Source organism: Ranitomeya variabilis, chromosome 2 (genome assembly GCF_051348905.1).
Source record: "Ranitomeya variabilis isolate aRanVar5 chromosome 2, aRanVar5.hap1, whole genome shotgun sequence".
Classification (NCBI taxonomy): Eukaryota; Metazoa; Chordata; class Amphibia; order Anura; family Dendrobatidae; genus Ranitomeya; species Ranitomeya variabilis.
The window spans coordinates 103192683-103208935 of record NC_135233.1 but is presented as its reverse complement, the minus strand read 5'-3'; the positions used below and the strand labels follow the sequence as shown (position 1 = coordinate 103208935).

At 44.5% G+C, this 16253-nt stretch overlaps 1 protein-coding gene across 3 annotated transcripts in view; it reads right to left on the bottom strand.

Moving 5' to 3' along the window:
• PNPT1 (polyribonucleotide nucleotidyltransferase 1) overlaps nt 1–16253 on the bottom strand; it is a 98888-nt gene that overhangs the window by 69810 nt on the left and 12825 nt on the right. For all 3 annotated transcript variants that reach the window (XM_077282767.1, XM_077282768.1, XM_077282769.1), the window contains exons 5-8: nt 13994–14043; nt 13555–13618; nt 9210–9257; nt 8018–8131 (exon numbers count right to left, since the gene is read on the bottom strand). In XM_077282767.1, coding sequence (XP_077138882.1) covers nt 8018–8131; nt 9210–9257; nt 13555–13618; nt 13994–14043 — 276 coding nt within the window. The remainder of the gene's footprint in view (nt 1–8017; nt 8132–9209; nt 9258–13554; nt 13619–13993; nt 14044–16253) is intronic.

Below are 16253 nucleotides of genomic sequence, written 5' to 3'. Positions count from 1 at the left end.
GGAAAACCTAACATATAGTCAATGCCCAAATCTGAACACATCATTTAATGTACACAGTTGCTAAATGAAATAAATCACCTGAAAAAAGTTACAATTTAAAGATGGATTGTCCAGACCCTAATCAATCGGTCAGAGTCCTGCACAAATTAAAAAAAAAAAAAAAAATTATAGAAACATTTTTATAATTCCAACTGGACTGGGGCCTTTAGTTTGCCCTCAGTCCTGTGTAACCCCACCAATTTCCTGACAGACAGTGTGAGACCACTGCAGCCAATCAGTGGCTACTGATAGATGGAAATGTGAAGGTTACATACAGAGCGGAAGAAACATTCAGTTTCTGCACCAGCTTGATGCAGTGGTCTTGTCACATTGTTTATGTCCTCAGACCGGTGGGGAACACACAGTTGAGAGCAGAGGAGTGGCGCCGGTCCATGAAAGTAGTATAGACATTTTTCTATTTATGAAGCACCTTAGGGACATTTATAGGTTTTTGTCCATTAGAGGTAAACTATTTTAAAGCAGGATCTATGGTTTTCTGAAAGATTTACTGATGCAAAAAGAGCAAAATATAAAACCTCTGTCAAATACACACACTACAAAAATCCTGTCCAATTTAGAGATTACAGCTCCTACCGTACAGAACTAGAGACTAAACGTGGTCTCTGCGGTTTGATAATTATTGGACGGCTGTGTGAAACATGCTGCTTCTGAGCAGGAAGATCCCAATGTATAGATTGGTGGGACGGGAAGTGTGCAGTATGGAAGCAACAGTGCTCTGATGTCTTATCGTGTCCCTTACTTCTTTCTAAAGGTTATTATATGGAGACAATGTAAGATGGATTCTTGTGTATTATGGAGAAGTAGGTGACAGAGGCAAGAAACAGTTAAAAAAAAGAAAAATACAACTTCTGACAGGAAGTAACAGATTAATGTCTTCCTCTTGCAGAACAACCCTTTAGAAGCAGTTGTAACCTCCTCCTTTATTTGGGCAGCATAATACACAGGGACATTTTATTGCTTGGCTGATACATAATATTAAGTATGATAAACATACCAGAACCGATAATATGAAAAGACCATATTCATAGGAGATACTCTTTGAAGAGCAATATAATAATCATATAAGGAAAAAAGAGCCTACACTTCCCAAATGTAAACATTTATACTCAAATGCTATTTGCCATAGAGGTAGTTTAGAAATATGTATATATAACTTTATTAATATTTAAGTACAAAAACAGGCAAACAATAAGTGCGAACAATAAAACCAAAATCACTGGACAGGTCAATCAAACGATGATGCAAACAGGCAGTGACATGCTATCCGTAACAACGGGATACTCAACAGATATCAAAATTATACATATATTAATAGTATTGTATGAACAGCGTATATGTGAGTAACCTCAACAAGGATATTTATACATGGGCAAGATACACAATACCAAGCAGCTACCTCCTCAGTGGGTGTAAAGTGCCACACCGATGACAAATAATGAATACGTAAATATACCCATAAAGGGAGAAGCCCAAGTCACAAGCATGTGCAATAGAGGTATATCTTACCCATAGGATACCACCAGTCACTGCAGAGATACCCCAACGCGCGTTTCGCTGCTGCTTCTTCGGGGGGCAGTGTTAGAGTACCAAACCACCAGTTTATATATCCCACTAAGCGGCCAGCAACAAGTTGCCTGCAGTCAGAAAGGTCCCACCCGGCCGTGTTGCACGAGCGCATGGGGGCGGGGCCACACACCACCCTATCATCCCATGACAATGGTAAGTATATCGCCGCACAGAGACGCCCCGCGGGATGATGGAAGGAGGAGGCAACCGCGCGCATGCGCTACCCACAGCAGGAAGTGACCAGACCGCCATATTGACTAAAAGCATAAAATACCAAAACCAGGCAACATACTCGATACTTGGAGGAAAGATAGCACTAAATAGTGCCAAGCAACCCCTCACCATAGAAAACCAACTCCATGAAAGCCATATGAAAATAGGAGAAACTCAGGAGTATAAGGCTAATAAATACTTTATTGTTACATATACATAATAGTTACTTCATATCAAAAAGAGAAGACATGATAAAAACCAGGATGGTGATAAGAGTGGATAGGGATCACCAGGTGTGCATCACCTATGGGACCAGCATGCATACCAATGCAAGTGGGAGACCTCTGCTATAGTAGCACATGGGTACATAAGCCAAACTGGCACGAAAACAAATAATGGTCAAAATTGCTCTTACCGCTGCTGAATCCCAAGGTGGCGCACACCGGGGTAGATCCTTAGACACAGTCCCCGACGCGCGTTTCGCCCACGATATATAGTTGCTTTATCAAGGGGAGATACCCCTAAGCATTTTCGCCATCTTTAAATAAGGCCCGCAGAGAGTCATGTGACGAATCACATGTGGAAGTGCGACCAATGATGCTGGGTGAATCGGCGCGTGCGCACACCGTACGCCGCGCCCCATGTCACAGAGGGCGTCAAGCATCACAGGCGCGCCCAGGACAGAAAGTCCAGAGCGCACGCGCGAGGCAAGAAAGACGCCACCACGGCAGGGGGCGGGGAGAAAGGCGGCGCACGCGCACTCCAGCGTATGATCGGTCAGTAAGTATATAGTAAGGATTTAGAGACTGCACACTCGCTATGATCCTCCAACAAGCAGGAGCACCACTGTCATGAAATCAAAAACATAAACGATCTTTGGTAGTGATGACATAAATGAAAAAGACCTGCAATAATTAGAATACATGCCTACGAGGAAAAGGACTATACATAGCAGCAACAGACAGCATCATTAAAGGCTAAAAAATCAAGTCCATTTTGTTGTGAAGCAGTAAAAACTGCTAATTGACTAAAAGCAGCAGCCAGGACATAGAAAAATGCAAGTAATTTGCGTAAAATACATATATAGACAAAAGATAATAATGATAATGGTATCGCAATGCAATAATTCTATTACAACCGTGGAAAACAATATACAGTAGGCACAGTTATATATCTATAGATGTTCCTAATCACATGTGATAGAATATCAAATACAGATGATATAAAAGCCACAGTAGCGTCACTTGTCCGCAGGATGCCGGTCATAGTTGGGAGATGGTATGGTTTCAAAATCCAAGATACTTTGTCCAATATAATGAACACTAATAAAAGTCAGTGAGAAAACACAAAAACACACACAGATTAAATGAAATGTAGGCTTGCTTGCAGACGTCTGGTGCCTAGAGTCCTCAGACAGGGAGATAGACTGACATCTAGCACGGAAGGACTCCTAGACGGTGAAACGAATCCACCAGGCTAACATGGCCAATGAAACGGCTAAACCCTTCCTGTAATAGTCAGGAAGCCTTCTTTTTACCGTCAGGAAGCCCAAATAAAGAGCCCAATCTTCGGAAAGACGCCGTCCTCGATACGTACCTACTCTGAGTACTCACTCGGGGAACCCATTCCGTTTTGTGGACTGGAGCCGAAAGGGATGGGGGAAGGACGATGCCCCTGTAACAGTGGGAATACAATTCTACCTTGGTAACAAGGGAAGGGGATGGCCTGAGGACAACCTTGCCTTGATGGTAATAAGGAAAAAAAGTATGAAAGAGCAGAGCGGCAAGCTCTGAAGACTCATCAGGATGACAAGATCGAAGAGAAAAGAGGGGGCGGCCTTCCGTGATAGAAAAAATCTGTCCGGAACAAATGGAGTCTACTGTAAGACTCACAGGATCATTAAGGTCCCAAAGATCTAACGGTATGCGATTGGGAAGGACTACATGTGGAAACTCCCTGCGAGAAAGTCCCTACTTGCAGTTTTTGCTGCAATAAGGCGGAAAGATACTAGCTCCGCAAACAGAAAAACTGACGTAGTCAGTGCGGATCTCCGAGGATCATTGGGGGCCCTTTCTGCTTCCGAAAGGCCTTTGGTAGTAGTGGAAGAGGGGTTATGGAAACTGGTACCACGGAAGAACCAGAGCATGCACTGCGATGGCTCTTGGATCTCGAGGCCAAACCATGCACTTGAGTACATTGGCGTCCAGTCTGGACACCATCCGATCTACAACTGGAGAGCTCCAGTGAAGGCCGATCTGATGGAAGACTTCTGGGTGAAGTTCCCACTCACTTCAGGAGAAACCCTGACGGCTGAATATGTCTGCCGCCCAGAGTTCTACTCCAGGGATATGTACTGCCGAGATCACCGAATGATAGATCTCAGCCCATCAGAGAATGTGAGGTACCTCGGCCGTGGCGCCTGACCGTGGGTACCTGCTAGAGGATTGACATATGGCACAGCCGTGGCATTATCCAACTGAATTTGGATGGGGTGACCCGCCAGAAGGCAGTGGAGGATTAGCCGTACTGTTCGGATCCCCAGAGTAATGATTGGGAGAAGAAGACTGGCATTGGTAGTCACTAATAACCATTGAACCAGGAGAAAAGCCCTGGATCAGGAAGGAGCTCAGAGACTACCCTCTGAAAGCCTGATTGACACCATTTTTTTTTCCCAGAACCCTCCTAGCCAATCGAATGAAATGAGGGGATAAGTGATCAAGTGCGCAAGCTCAGTGTTGAAGGGCCGCGACCTTGTCTCGAGGGAGAATTACCATCCTTCTGGATGGTGTGGAGGATCATCCTCAAAAAAGGATCTGCTGGGCTGGAAATGGGGAAAACTTGTCTAAGTTTAGCTGCCAGCCCAGGTGAGAGGGTATCGCAAGTGATATAGACGACTCAGCGTAGTCCTGGAAGAGCAGCTAGAAAGTCGACCAAATAGGGCAGGACGACCATGCTTCTAGGGTGCAAGAGGAACGTGACAACCGTCATGACCCTTGCGAATACTCTGGGTGTGGTAGCCAGGCCGAACGGCAAGGTCGTGACTTGAAAATGCTGTTCGCGAATTGAAAAATCGAAGGAATTTTTGAAGAGGGGAAAACTAGGAATGTGAGGGTAAGCATCCCGAATGTCGATGGATGCCAGGAACTCCGCCTTTTTCTGTTGAAGTAATGGCTGAGCGGAGGAACTCCATCCGAAGTAGGACCCTGTCAAAGTTTGTTAGAAGTTTGAGGTCCAGGGTCGGTTTTACTTTTCATTCCCCCTTTTTGGAACCAAGGTCCCTTAGATCTAGACTGTCCTGGACAACCCTTCCACTACTGGTTGGGTCTGTAGGAAACATACGATCCCTTGTTAGTCTCCCGCTCAGAAGATTTGATTGGACAGCTGTAATGTCTTTGGGAAAAAGTTACTGGTGTGAATTTAAGTAGTTAGGGTCTCTGACCAGGAGACTATTGCTCAAGCAACCCATGCGGCGGCTAAGGAAGGGTAGGGCGCTGAACCCGAAACCGCAAGACGGAACGAACCAGATTTGCTATCTGACAGTCCGTGGTATTTTTAATTGATGATACATCAGGCAGGAATACTGGTAGGTATACCCCTCAGGAGATTCTACCCGGTTAATCTGCCAAGTGGCAGAATGCGCGGCTGCATCCAGCAGGTCAGGAAAAAGCCGTCTCTTGCCATCGCCGCTCTCTTTTGACGGTGCAGAGTAGAAAATTAGGAACCCTCGATCCACCATCCTCTTAACAGGGAAGTAGAGAGGGATCGTCCGAAGTCTTGCATCATCTGCTAAATAGTGGAGATTTAAAGGCGGGTGCTCAGACGCCAAAAAAGGGAGCCTCTGTATATCCACAGAGTTCAGGTCCCCGGGTGGACAGGGCATGTTGTCTGGCGTTAAGCCTGGATGCAGAAGAGGAAACATGGAGGCGACACTCCATTTGCTCGTCTGCTGATGGTGTGGGGAGATCGGTGCACTTTAAAGGACCCGTCGCCCTTAAAAATCAGACCAGGTATGGCATCCCACGTAGAGGCTTCTGTCCAGTGAATCGCTTGTCAATTTGGTTGATATAAACAGGCAATTCCATCCTTTTCTGAAGCTCTGGCAATCCAAGGCATTATCCGATCCATATTCAGAGCCTTGTTCTCAGCAAATCATTAGGGAGAGAAATCAGGAAATGAAACTTCCGTTTTCTAGACGCCTGTACGTTTCTAGAATACTTGCGGCCCCTGCTAGCCGACAGCTCCCATGTAGGAGAGGGACCATGTATATCGGTCCTGCGAGCACTCCGAGCCACAGAGGGTTCACGGAGGGATCCAATCTCTTGGTCAGAGAAACCATGGACTGCGGTTAGTGACAAAGTCCACTGAGGGGGACTAGGTACTCTGGGATAAACTGGGATCAGTGGCGGAGGGCTCCTGAGCTCATTTAGGGTGACCGGCTGCGGATTGATCATGTGCCCTTAAGACCAGTGAATACTGGTCATGCGCCATTAAGACCAGGGAATACTGGTCGTGCTCCATTAAGACCAGGGAATACTGGTCTTGTGCCTTTAAGAGCAGGGTATACTGATCATGTGCCTTTAAGACCAGGGCATACTGATCATGTGCCTTTAAAACCAGGGCATACTGGTCATGTGCCTTTAAGACCAGGGCATACTGGTGAAGTGCCTTTAAGACCAGGGCATACTGATCATGTGCCTTTAAGACCAGGGCATACTGATCATGTGCCTTTAAGACCAGGGCATACAGGTCAGGTACTTCCTTACCCAAGTACTGATGTAGAGTCGTTATACCCTTTTAAAGCAAAAAACCTTCGCCCCTGTGTGAGCCGGCCGGGTGGACCAAGATGGCCACCGGGAGTTGCAGAGGTGGTAAAATCTCGCAGAGAGCGAGAAGCACTAATTCGGGGGGCCGAGCCATGAGACTTCCATGAATAGGCCCAAGCCAGGGCCTAAATTTCTGCAGCCGGTGGGGGCGATGCCAGCGGTAGAAGTGAGGGGCATTGTAGTGTTAGAATACTTTATAACACCAGCTTGAAAAATGATTTTAAAAAATGAAATGTTGACCTACTTAAATATATGTTCTGTAAATACACTCAATTCTTGGTCAGGGCTCTTATTGCATCAATTACTGCATCAATGTGGCGTGGCATGGGGGCGATCAGCCTGTGGCACAGCTGAGGTGCCAAGTCCTGCTGGAGAAGGAAATTTCCATCTCCAAAAAGCTTAATGACATGGCTCCCGAAACCATCACTGATTGTGGAAACTTCACACTAGACCTCAAGCAGCTTGGATTGTGGCCTCTTCGCTCTTCCTCCAGACTCTGGGACCTTGATTTCCAAATGAAATGCAAAACATACTTTCATATTACAACACCTTGGACCACTGAGCACCAGTCCAGTTCTTTTTCTCCTTGGCCAAGGTAAGACACTTCTGGCGTTGTCTATTGGTCATGAGTGGCCTGACACAAGGAATGCGACACTTGTAGCCCATGTCCTGGATACATCTCTGTGTGTGGTGGCTCTTGAAGCAATGACTCCAGCAGTAGTCCACTCCTGGTGAATCTCCCCCAAATTTTTGAATGGCCTTTTCTTAACAATCCTTTCAAGGCTGCGGTTATCGCAGTTGCTTGTGCACCTTTTTCTACCACACTTATCTTCCACTCAATTTTTCATTAATATGCTTGAGTACAGCACTCTGTGAACAGCCAGCTTCTTTAGCAATGATCTTTTGTGGCTTACCCTCCTTGTGGAATGTATCAATGACTACCTTCTGGACATCTGTCAAGCCAGCAGTCTTCCCCATGATTGTGGAGCCTACTGAAACAGACTAAGGAACCTTTTTAAATGCTTAGGAAGCCTTTGCAGGTGTTTTTGTTAATTATGCTAGTTTACTGAGATGACTTTTGGGTTTTCACTGGCTGTAAACATTAATCATCAACATTAACAGAAATAAACACTTGAAATAGATCACTGTTTGTAATGACTCTATATAATATACAAGTTTCACTTTTGTATTGAAGAATTGAAATAAATTATCTTTTTGATGATATTCTAATTTTGTGAGAAGGACCTGTATGTACGTATGTATGTATGTATATTATATACACACACATACAATTTTTCCCCCCTTTATTGTGGATGCTTATTAAATCTGCCCCAAGATATAAACAATACACTCACCTACTTGGTTTTGGCATGACCCAGTGACTATTAAATTCAATAAACTTGTTGACATTTCTTTTCTGTTAGGATTAATGATAAACTCTCCGTTGAGCAGCCCAATTCGAACAGCTCCTAAAAAGGACAAAATAAAGTAAATGTTTGCCACGTATTCATTTCACTTATCACAATTTACTTAGACTTTACAGAATATATATATTGGGGTGTACACATTTATGCAGTTGCTGCTTGAGAAAGGCTCCATAGAGAGCTGAAAAATAGCTGGTGAATAAAGGATCCTTAAGTTCTCACTATTTTGGATGTGCTGATAGGAAGCTTTAACAGTTTCCTTAGGAGAGTTTTGCACCCATTCAGGCATTGCTGCTTTTTTGGGGGGGGGATTTGACTTCCATGAAAATCTTAAGAGTAATTGTACTTTTTTCATAAATCAACACTACAAGTTAAGTGTCAGGATTCCTGTTGTCCTTCAGAGAATTGACCACTAGCGGTTACTGTTGTTCACCTTGGTAACTGTGCTGCATTTCCACTCCCTACCACTAGAAGCGGCTGTTGTGTTCTGCAATCGCTATTTACCAAGATGGCAGATTCTGAACCCGTTGAAGCCGTCTTGCTTCCTGTTTGGGCCTACTCAGAGCCACATTGATCCCTCACTCATTGCTCGAGTACTGGGTCTAGTTCCAGTCTCCAGCTCCTGAGAATTGTATCACCCAGACTGTTCCCACAACTCCTATTTCTACCTCCAAGGACTTCCACTAATGCTCCTCCAGCCACTGGATTCCAGCTCTGCTTCACCAGTTTTGTAACATTAAGATAAGAAACTTTGTAATATATCTTATAAGAAAATAAATGCTTCTTTTTCCCACTTATCAGTGACTTACCGTATTCTCTCCTGTACTGATCATTCACTCAAAAACTGCTCAAATCTCACTACAGATCACTTCAGTGAGGAATCAAATTACACATGCTGCCTATAGAAGTCTATGGAGAGGAGAGACGATAAGGGGGTGGGGGAGTGAGAGAATACATAAAGAGAAGCTACTGTAGCTTCTAGTGCATAGAGCCTGCAGAGGGGAAAACAGCTAAAACATGCAGGATACAGGTTATATCCTGGCCAGAAATGGTGAGATTCCGCATGTGCACACCTGGCAGCATATTCTGAAGTTACCTGAAAGTGGAGCTACAGTTATCTTACCTACTGGTCCATTCCAAGGTATGTCTGACAATGCCAGAGCAGCGGAGGCTGAAAAGAAACATAAAAAGTCAAGGAAGAAAATCACGGAATTCAATTAATATATATGGCACAACATCTAATGACTGAAGGAAGATTCTCCAACTTGGGCTATACTTTGCACAGGCCTTTTCAGTTATAAGTGACAATTTATCACTGGGGGTCCTGCTGTAGTAACCCCCAAATAACAATCACAATCTGTTAGGGGAACCGGCAGCAAAAGCTCAGTCTTCCTGCAGCGCCATCACATGGCAAATGAAGCTTTATACAGTTCCTATCAAAGTCATCTAACACAAGCGACAACATCAGGTCAGGCTGCTCTTAGCTGTAGTAAAAGTGAATCTGTCAGCAGGTTTTATGCTATGAAATCTTAGAGCAGAATGATGTAGGGGCAGAGAGCCGGATTCCAGCGATTCCACCAGGTTTCTGTCCTGATGAAGAGGTCCTGTGCGGCCTTAAAACGTGTTGACCCTGTAAACAAGTTTATGAATACATTTTGTCCGTTGGAAACCATTGTGGACTCATCAGCAGCAGCGCAGGAGTGACATCTCCCATCGATCGTTTCGTATTGTTTGGTCCGTCCAGTGACCGATGTCCTTGCATCAGCTGATATACATGTTATGCCAGTTACATGTTGCTTTGTAGCAACTATATAAGGTAAATGTATCCCTTTCCTGCCACCTTTTTGCTACCAGTTAAGACCCTATTGCGCATTCTTTCCCAGTTTTGTTGTTTGCCGATTCCAGTGATGCATCACTTACTGAACTGATTGGTGCAGTTTTAATAGAATCCTGTTTTATCTGCTGTAGATTTAGCAGAATGCCGAGTTGTGTATAACTCTGCCCACACCTCCGATTGGCAGCTTCCTATGTACACTGCTGTCAATCATTGGTGGGGGCAGGGATCATACAGAAGAGCCCGACCCGCCTGTACATGAGACCTAGTCCAGCAGTGATAATCTGCTGCTGATAAAACAACTGATTGCTTTGAAACTACAGCACCCACTGTAATAAGTGACACATCCCTGTAATCAGGCTCTCTTATGCTATACTATGCTGCTCTTAGATTACCTTTAATAATAGTCCTGAATGGAGAACCTCTTTACTTCCAGGGGAAAAAAAAATATAGCTATCGCAAAATGATGTCTCAAATTATATACAGCGGGTGAAATAAGTATTGAATATGACACCAATTTTCTAAGCAAATATATTTCTGTATAAATGTTCTATTTACATGAAGTTGTCAGTAACAACCCATCAAATCCACACAGGCAAAGAAACTAAACCATAGATGTCCATAAATTAAGTCGTGTAATAATGAGAAATGACACAGGGACAAAGTATTAAACACGTTTACTGAAATGTAAGTAATACTTTGTACAGAAGCCTCTGTTGGTGATGCCAGCTTCAGGACGCCTCCTGTATGGAGAAACTAGTCGCATGCATTGCTCAGGTGTGATTTTGGCTCATTCTTCCACACAAATGCTCTTCAAATCCTGAAGGATCAATGGGCTCCTTCTATGAACTCGGAGCTTTAGTTTTATCCATACATTTTCTATTGGTCAGGTGATTGGCTGGGCCATTCTAGCAGCTTCTTCACTTCAAAGGGAACCTGTCATTACATGCATGCTACCCGAACCTTGGGCATCAAGAATCAGAGCCTGGTTGTGCAATTGCAGCAGTATACACTTTATTACTTACTAGCTGAAGAGCCCGGCGTTGCCTGGGCATAGTAAATATCTGTGGTTAGTTATAGCACCTCACTTCTCTTATTTTCCCATCATGCCTCTCATTTTCCCCATCACATCTTTCAATTTCCCCCCCACATCTCTCATTTTCTCCCTCACACCTCTCATTTTCCCCCTCACTCCTCTCATTTCCCCCTAACACTTGTCATTTCGAACTCACATCTGTCATTTTCCGATCACTCCACTATTTTCCCTCACTCCTCTCATTTTGCACTCACACCTTTTCATTTTCACCTCACACCTCTCATTTTCACCTCAGTATATACATGTTTGTCATCTCCCTTATATATAGTATACACCTGTATGTCATCTCCCCTGTATATAGTATATACCTGCTGTGTCATCTCCCCTGTATATAGTATATACCTGTATGTCATCTCCTCCTATATATAGTATATACCTGTATGTAATCTCCTCCTGTATATAGTATATACCTGTGTGTCATCTCACCTATATATAGTATATATCTGTGTGTCATCTCCTGTATATAGCATATACCTGTATGTCATCTCCTGTATATAGCATATACCTGTATGTCATCTCCTCCTGTATATAGTATATGCCTGTATGTCATCTCCTCCTGTATATTATACCTGTAGGTAATCTGCTCCTGTATATAGTATATACCTGTGTGTCATCTCCCCTGTATATAGTATATACCTGCTGTGTCATCTCCCCTGTATATAGTATATACCTGTATGTCATCTCCTCCTATATATAGTATATACCTGTATGTAATCTCCTCCTGTATATAGTATATACCTGTGTGTCATCTCACCTATATATAGTATATATCTGTGTGTCATCTCCTGTATATAGCATATACCTGTATGTCATCTCCTCCTATACATAGCATATACCTGTATCTCATCTCCTCCTGTATATTATACCTGTAGGTAATCTGCTCCTGTATATAGTATATACCTGTGTGTCATCTCCCCTGTAAATAGTATATACCTGTGTCATCTCCTCCTGTATATAGTATATATCTGTATGTCATCTCCTCCTGTATTAGACCTCGTTCACACGTTATTTGGTCAGTATTTTTACCTCAGTATTTGTAAGCTAAATTGGCAGCCTGATAAATCCCCAGCCAACAGTAAGCCCACCCCCTGGCAGTATATATTAGCTCACACATACACATAATAGACAGGTCATGTGACTGACAGCTGCCGGATTCCTATATGGTACATTTGTTGCTCTTGTAGTTTGTCTGCTTATTAATCGGATTTTTATTTTTGAAGGATAATACCAGACTTGTGTGTGTTTTAGGGCGAGTTTCGTGTGTCAAGTTGTGTGTGTTGAGTTGCGTGTGGCGACATGCATGTAGCGACTTTTGTGAGATGAGTTTTGTGTGGCGACATGCGTGTAGCAACTTTTTGTGTGTCGAGTTGCATGTGACAGGTTAGTGTAGCAAGTTGTGTGCAGCAAGTTTTGCGCATGGCGAGTTTTGCGCGTGGCGAGTTTTATGTGTGGTGCCTTTTGAGTATGTGCAAGTTTTGTGTGAGGCAACTTTTGCATGTGTTGCAACTTTTGTGCATGTGGCAATTTTTCCGCGTGTGCAAGTTTTGCGTGTGGCGAGTTTTCCATGAGGTGAGTTTTGCACGTGTGGCGAGTTTTGCATGTGGAGAGTTTTGCGCGTGGCGAGTTTTGAGCGGCGACTTTTGTGTTTCGACTTTAATGTGGCGAGGTTGGTGTATGTGTGGTGAAATGTGCGCTGAGGGTGGTATATGTGTTCGAGCACGTGGTAGTGTGTGGCGCATTTTGTGTGTGTGTTCATATCCCCGTGGTGGTGTGGTGATTATACCATGTCGGGGCCCCACCTTAGCAACTGTACAGTATATACTCTTTGGCGCCATCGCTCTCATTCTTTAAGTCCCCCTTGTTCACATCTGGCTGCTGTTAATTTGCCTCCAAAACTTTTCCTTTCATTTTTTCCCCATTATGTAGATAGGGGAAAAATTGTTTGGTGAATTGGAAAGCACGGGGTTAAAATTTCACCTCACAACATAGCCTATGACGCTCTTGGGGTCCAGACGTGTGACTGTGCAAAATTTTGTGGCTGTAGCTGCGACCGTTCAGATGCCAATCCCGGACATACACACACACATACACACATTCAGCTTTATATATTAGATGTGATATACCGTAGCGTTTCATAGCAGTTTCAAAAGCTGGACGGGGACTATTGGGACGGGCCCAGCTAGTATGGGGTAGCCCCTGGCCAGAGGTTGATTCACAGGTCTCTCCCATGTGTGTACATTGGGAAAATCCTGGGAATCAACTGGAGCGGATATCGGATGGCTCTTTACCGTATGATTTCTCCAAAACTAACCTGGCTGAAATAGAGTAGCCAGGCTCTGCGTCATGCTGCTTAGTTCAGACAGCATAAATCTGAGGACAGGTGCCATTAATGATAAATAACGGGAAGAAGAATCACAGTCCCTACCAATCAGTAGGTCATGATAGAGACTTGTGAACTCCTGTAACTCGTTAATGTAAGAAAACCTATTGAGTGCATTATAGGACGAAGATTGACAAACATTGCTGAAAAGTAAGTACCTCCATTTATTGCCAAGACATCAGGTTCATTGACGCCATCCACTGCTAACAAATTGCACAGGATCTACAGTTGCAAAAAGAAACATTAGAATATCATTAGTTAACATCCACAAGTATGCATACACCTGTGTGATTTTATTATAAGTGGCTGTTTATAGCAGGTAAATGCGTTTCCTCCCCCACAGAGAGAGTGCTGCTATTGTCCACGGGTCATGTCTGATATTGCAGATCAAACTCATGACGGTGAATAGAGCAGAATTGCAATACCAGAGACAGCTTGGCAAAAAAAAAAATATAGCAATCACTTTTTTTTCTTAATCCCCAATATCCGAAGCTGCTCACTTCCATGTTGGTGGCGAGTAGTCCTGATGAGGTTATGACCCCACATAGGTGCCGAGACGCGATGATGAAGTGAATAGACCCTTTAGATAACACTCACCTGCGTATCATAAAAATAACCAGCGGGAAATAGAGGACGGATTGAACGATCTAAGAAAAGAAAATATCTTAAGATTAATGTTTATTTTATGCACAATGATTTCTGTGAAACCGCATCAAAGCCATGCATGAAACAAGCCGCCCAAACAAGTGGTGAAACCTGCTGCAGATTTCAGGAGCCGCCGTCACAGACTTCGTCCGCTGCGTCAAGTGTGAACAGTCTCCAAATACTATTGCCTGACTCAAGAAATGGCAACACGGTCACCTACAGGGAAAATGAAGCTAACAAGGACCGGTTACCTCCCCTGACATGTCTGCCTTAGTAAACAATTGCCTTCCTCAATAAATCACAATTTTGGAGCATGGTCTTCCGGCTCTACACTGCGTCGCTCCGGTTATTCTTTCCAGGAACGTATGAATAAATGGACAACTGGGTGTCACCATTTAGCACGATGCAGCGGTTTGTCCATACACACAGAGCACTAACTGGACATAATCAGACTTAACCACGCACTCCCCAATAGATAATATCCAGTGATCAATTTATTATACACTTCCAAGAGGAGTAATGGAGGAACGGCACTATGAAAACTAATGGGAAAAACTGCTCCAGAATTACAACATAGGGGATTGTAATTATTTAGTATAACAGACATGTTCGGACAAATGACAGGTCCGGTTTCACAAAAAAACAAAAACAAACAGTAAACAGTATCTTGTAAAAAGAAAAAGGAGATTTTTGTGTACTCACCGTAAAATCTCTTTCTCTTAGCCTCTAATTGGGGGACACAGGACCATGGGTGTTATGCTGCTGTCCACTAGGAGGCGACACTATGCATAATCTGAAAAAGATTAACTGTGGCTCCTCCTGTGCAGTATACACCCCTGGACGGCATCAGCCTTCTCCAGTTTTGTGCCAAAGCAGTAGGAGGAACGTAACATGAATAACATAATTATGCCTGTAAGAAGGCAACTATGTACGAGCTCAAGAAACAATATGAGAACTCAACAGTTACAACAGCCCGGAAAGGGCAACAGGGTGGGAGCTGTGTCCCCCAATTAGAGGCTAAGAGAAAGAGATTTTACGGTGAGTACACAAAAATCTCCTTTACTCTGTCGCCTCATTGGGGGACACAGGACCATGGGACGTCCTAAAGCAGTCCCTGGGTGGGAAACAATGGACGAATATTGTGCAGACAGGCCCGTACACTTAGGGCACCGCCGCCTGCAGGACACATCTACCCAGGCTCGCTGAGGACTGGGTATGAACCCTGTAGTGTTTAGTAAATGTGTGTAAGCTAGTCCAAGTGGCCGCCTTACACACTTGTTGTGCCGAAGCCTGGTGCCGAATGGCCCAGGAGGCCTCTACCGCCCGTGTAGAGTGTGCCGTAATACCGGCTGGAAGAGGAGGATTCTTAAGGCGGTACGCCTCTTGTATGGTGGATTTGATCCACCTGGCAAGAGTAGCTTTTGGAAGCTGGCCTACCCTTGTGGCCTCCTTCCAGAAGGAGGAAAGGAGAATCAGACCTCCGGAAGGACGCAGTCCTAGACACGTATATACGCAAAGGCCTGACAAGGTCAAGCGTATGCAGAGCCTTCTCCACTCTATGAACCGGAACCGGACAAAGGGATGGTAGTGAAATTTCCTCATGGAGGTGGAAGTCTGACACAACCTTCGGAAGGAAGGATGGGACCGTACGAAGAACTACCTTGGCCTGGTGACAAGCCAGGAAAGGCCGTCTGCATGAGAGTGCTGTCGGTTCAGACACCTTGCGTAGCGAGGTGAGTGCCACCAGGAAAAAAACCACCTTCTGGGAAAGAAGGCGGAGCGGGACCTCCTTAAGGGGTTCGAAGGGTGGTTCCTGCAATGCTGTCAGGACCAGGATGAGGTCCCACGTTTCTAGTGGTCGTCTGTAGGGGGGAACCAATCGGGGAACCCCCTGAAGGAAAAGGCCTTACTTGCGGCTTGGTAGCAATGCGCTTTTGGAAAAAGCACTGAGAGGGCTGACACCTGGCTTTAGGCGAGCCCAATGACAGACTGGCTTCCAGACCCGCTTGGAGAAAACCAAGAGCTTTGGGTAGGGAATAAGGGAGTGGAACCTAGCCACGAGATTCGCACCAGGTAAAGAAAACTTTCCAGGTACGGTAATACATCTTGGCAGAGGCTGATTTCCGTGCTCTGATCATGGTTGCAACGACCTCTGTCGAGAACCCTGCCTGGGTTAGAACCCAGGTCTCAAGGGCCACGCCATCAAGTTGAG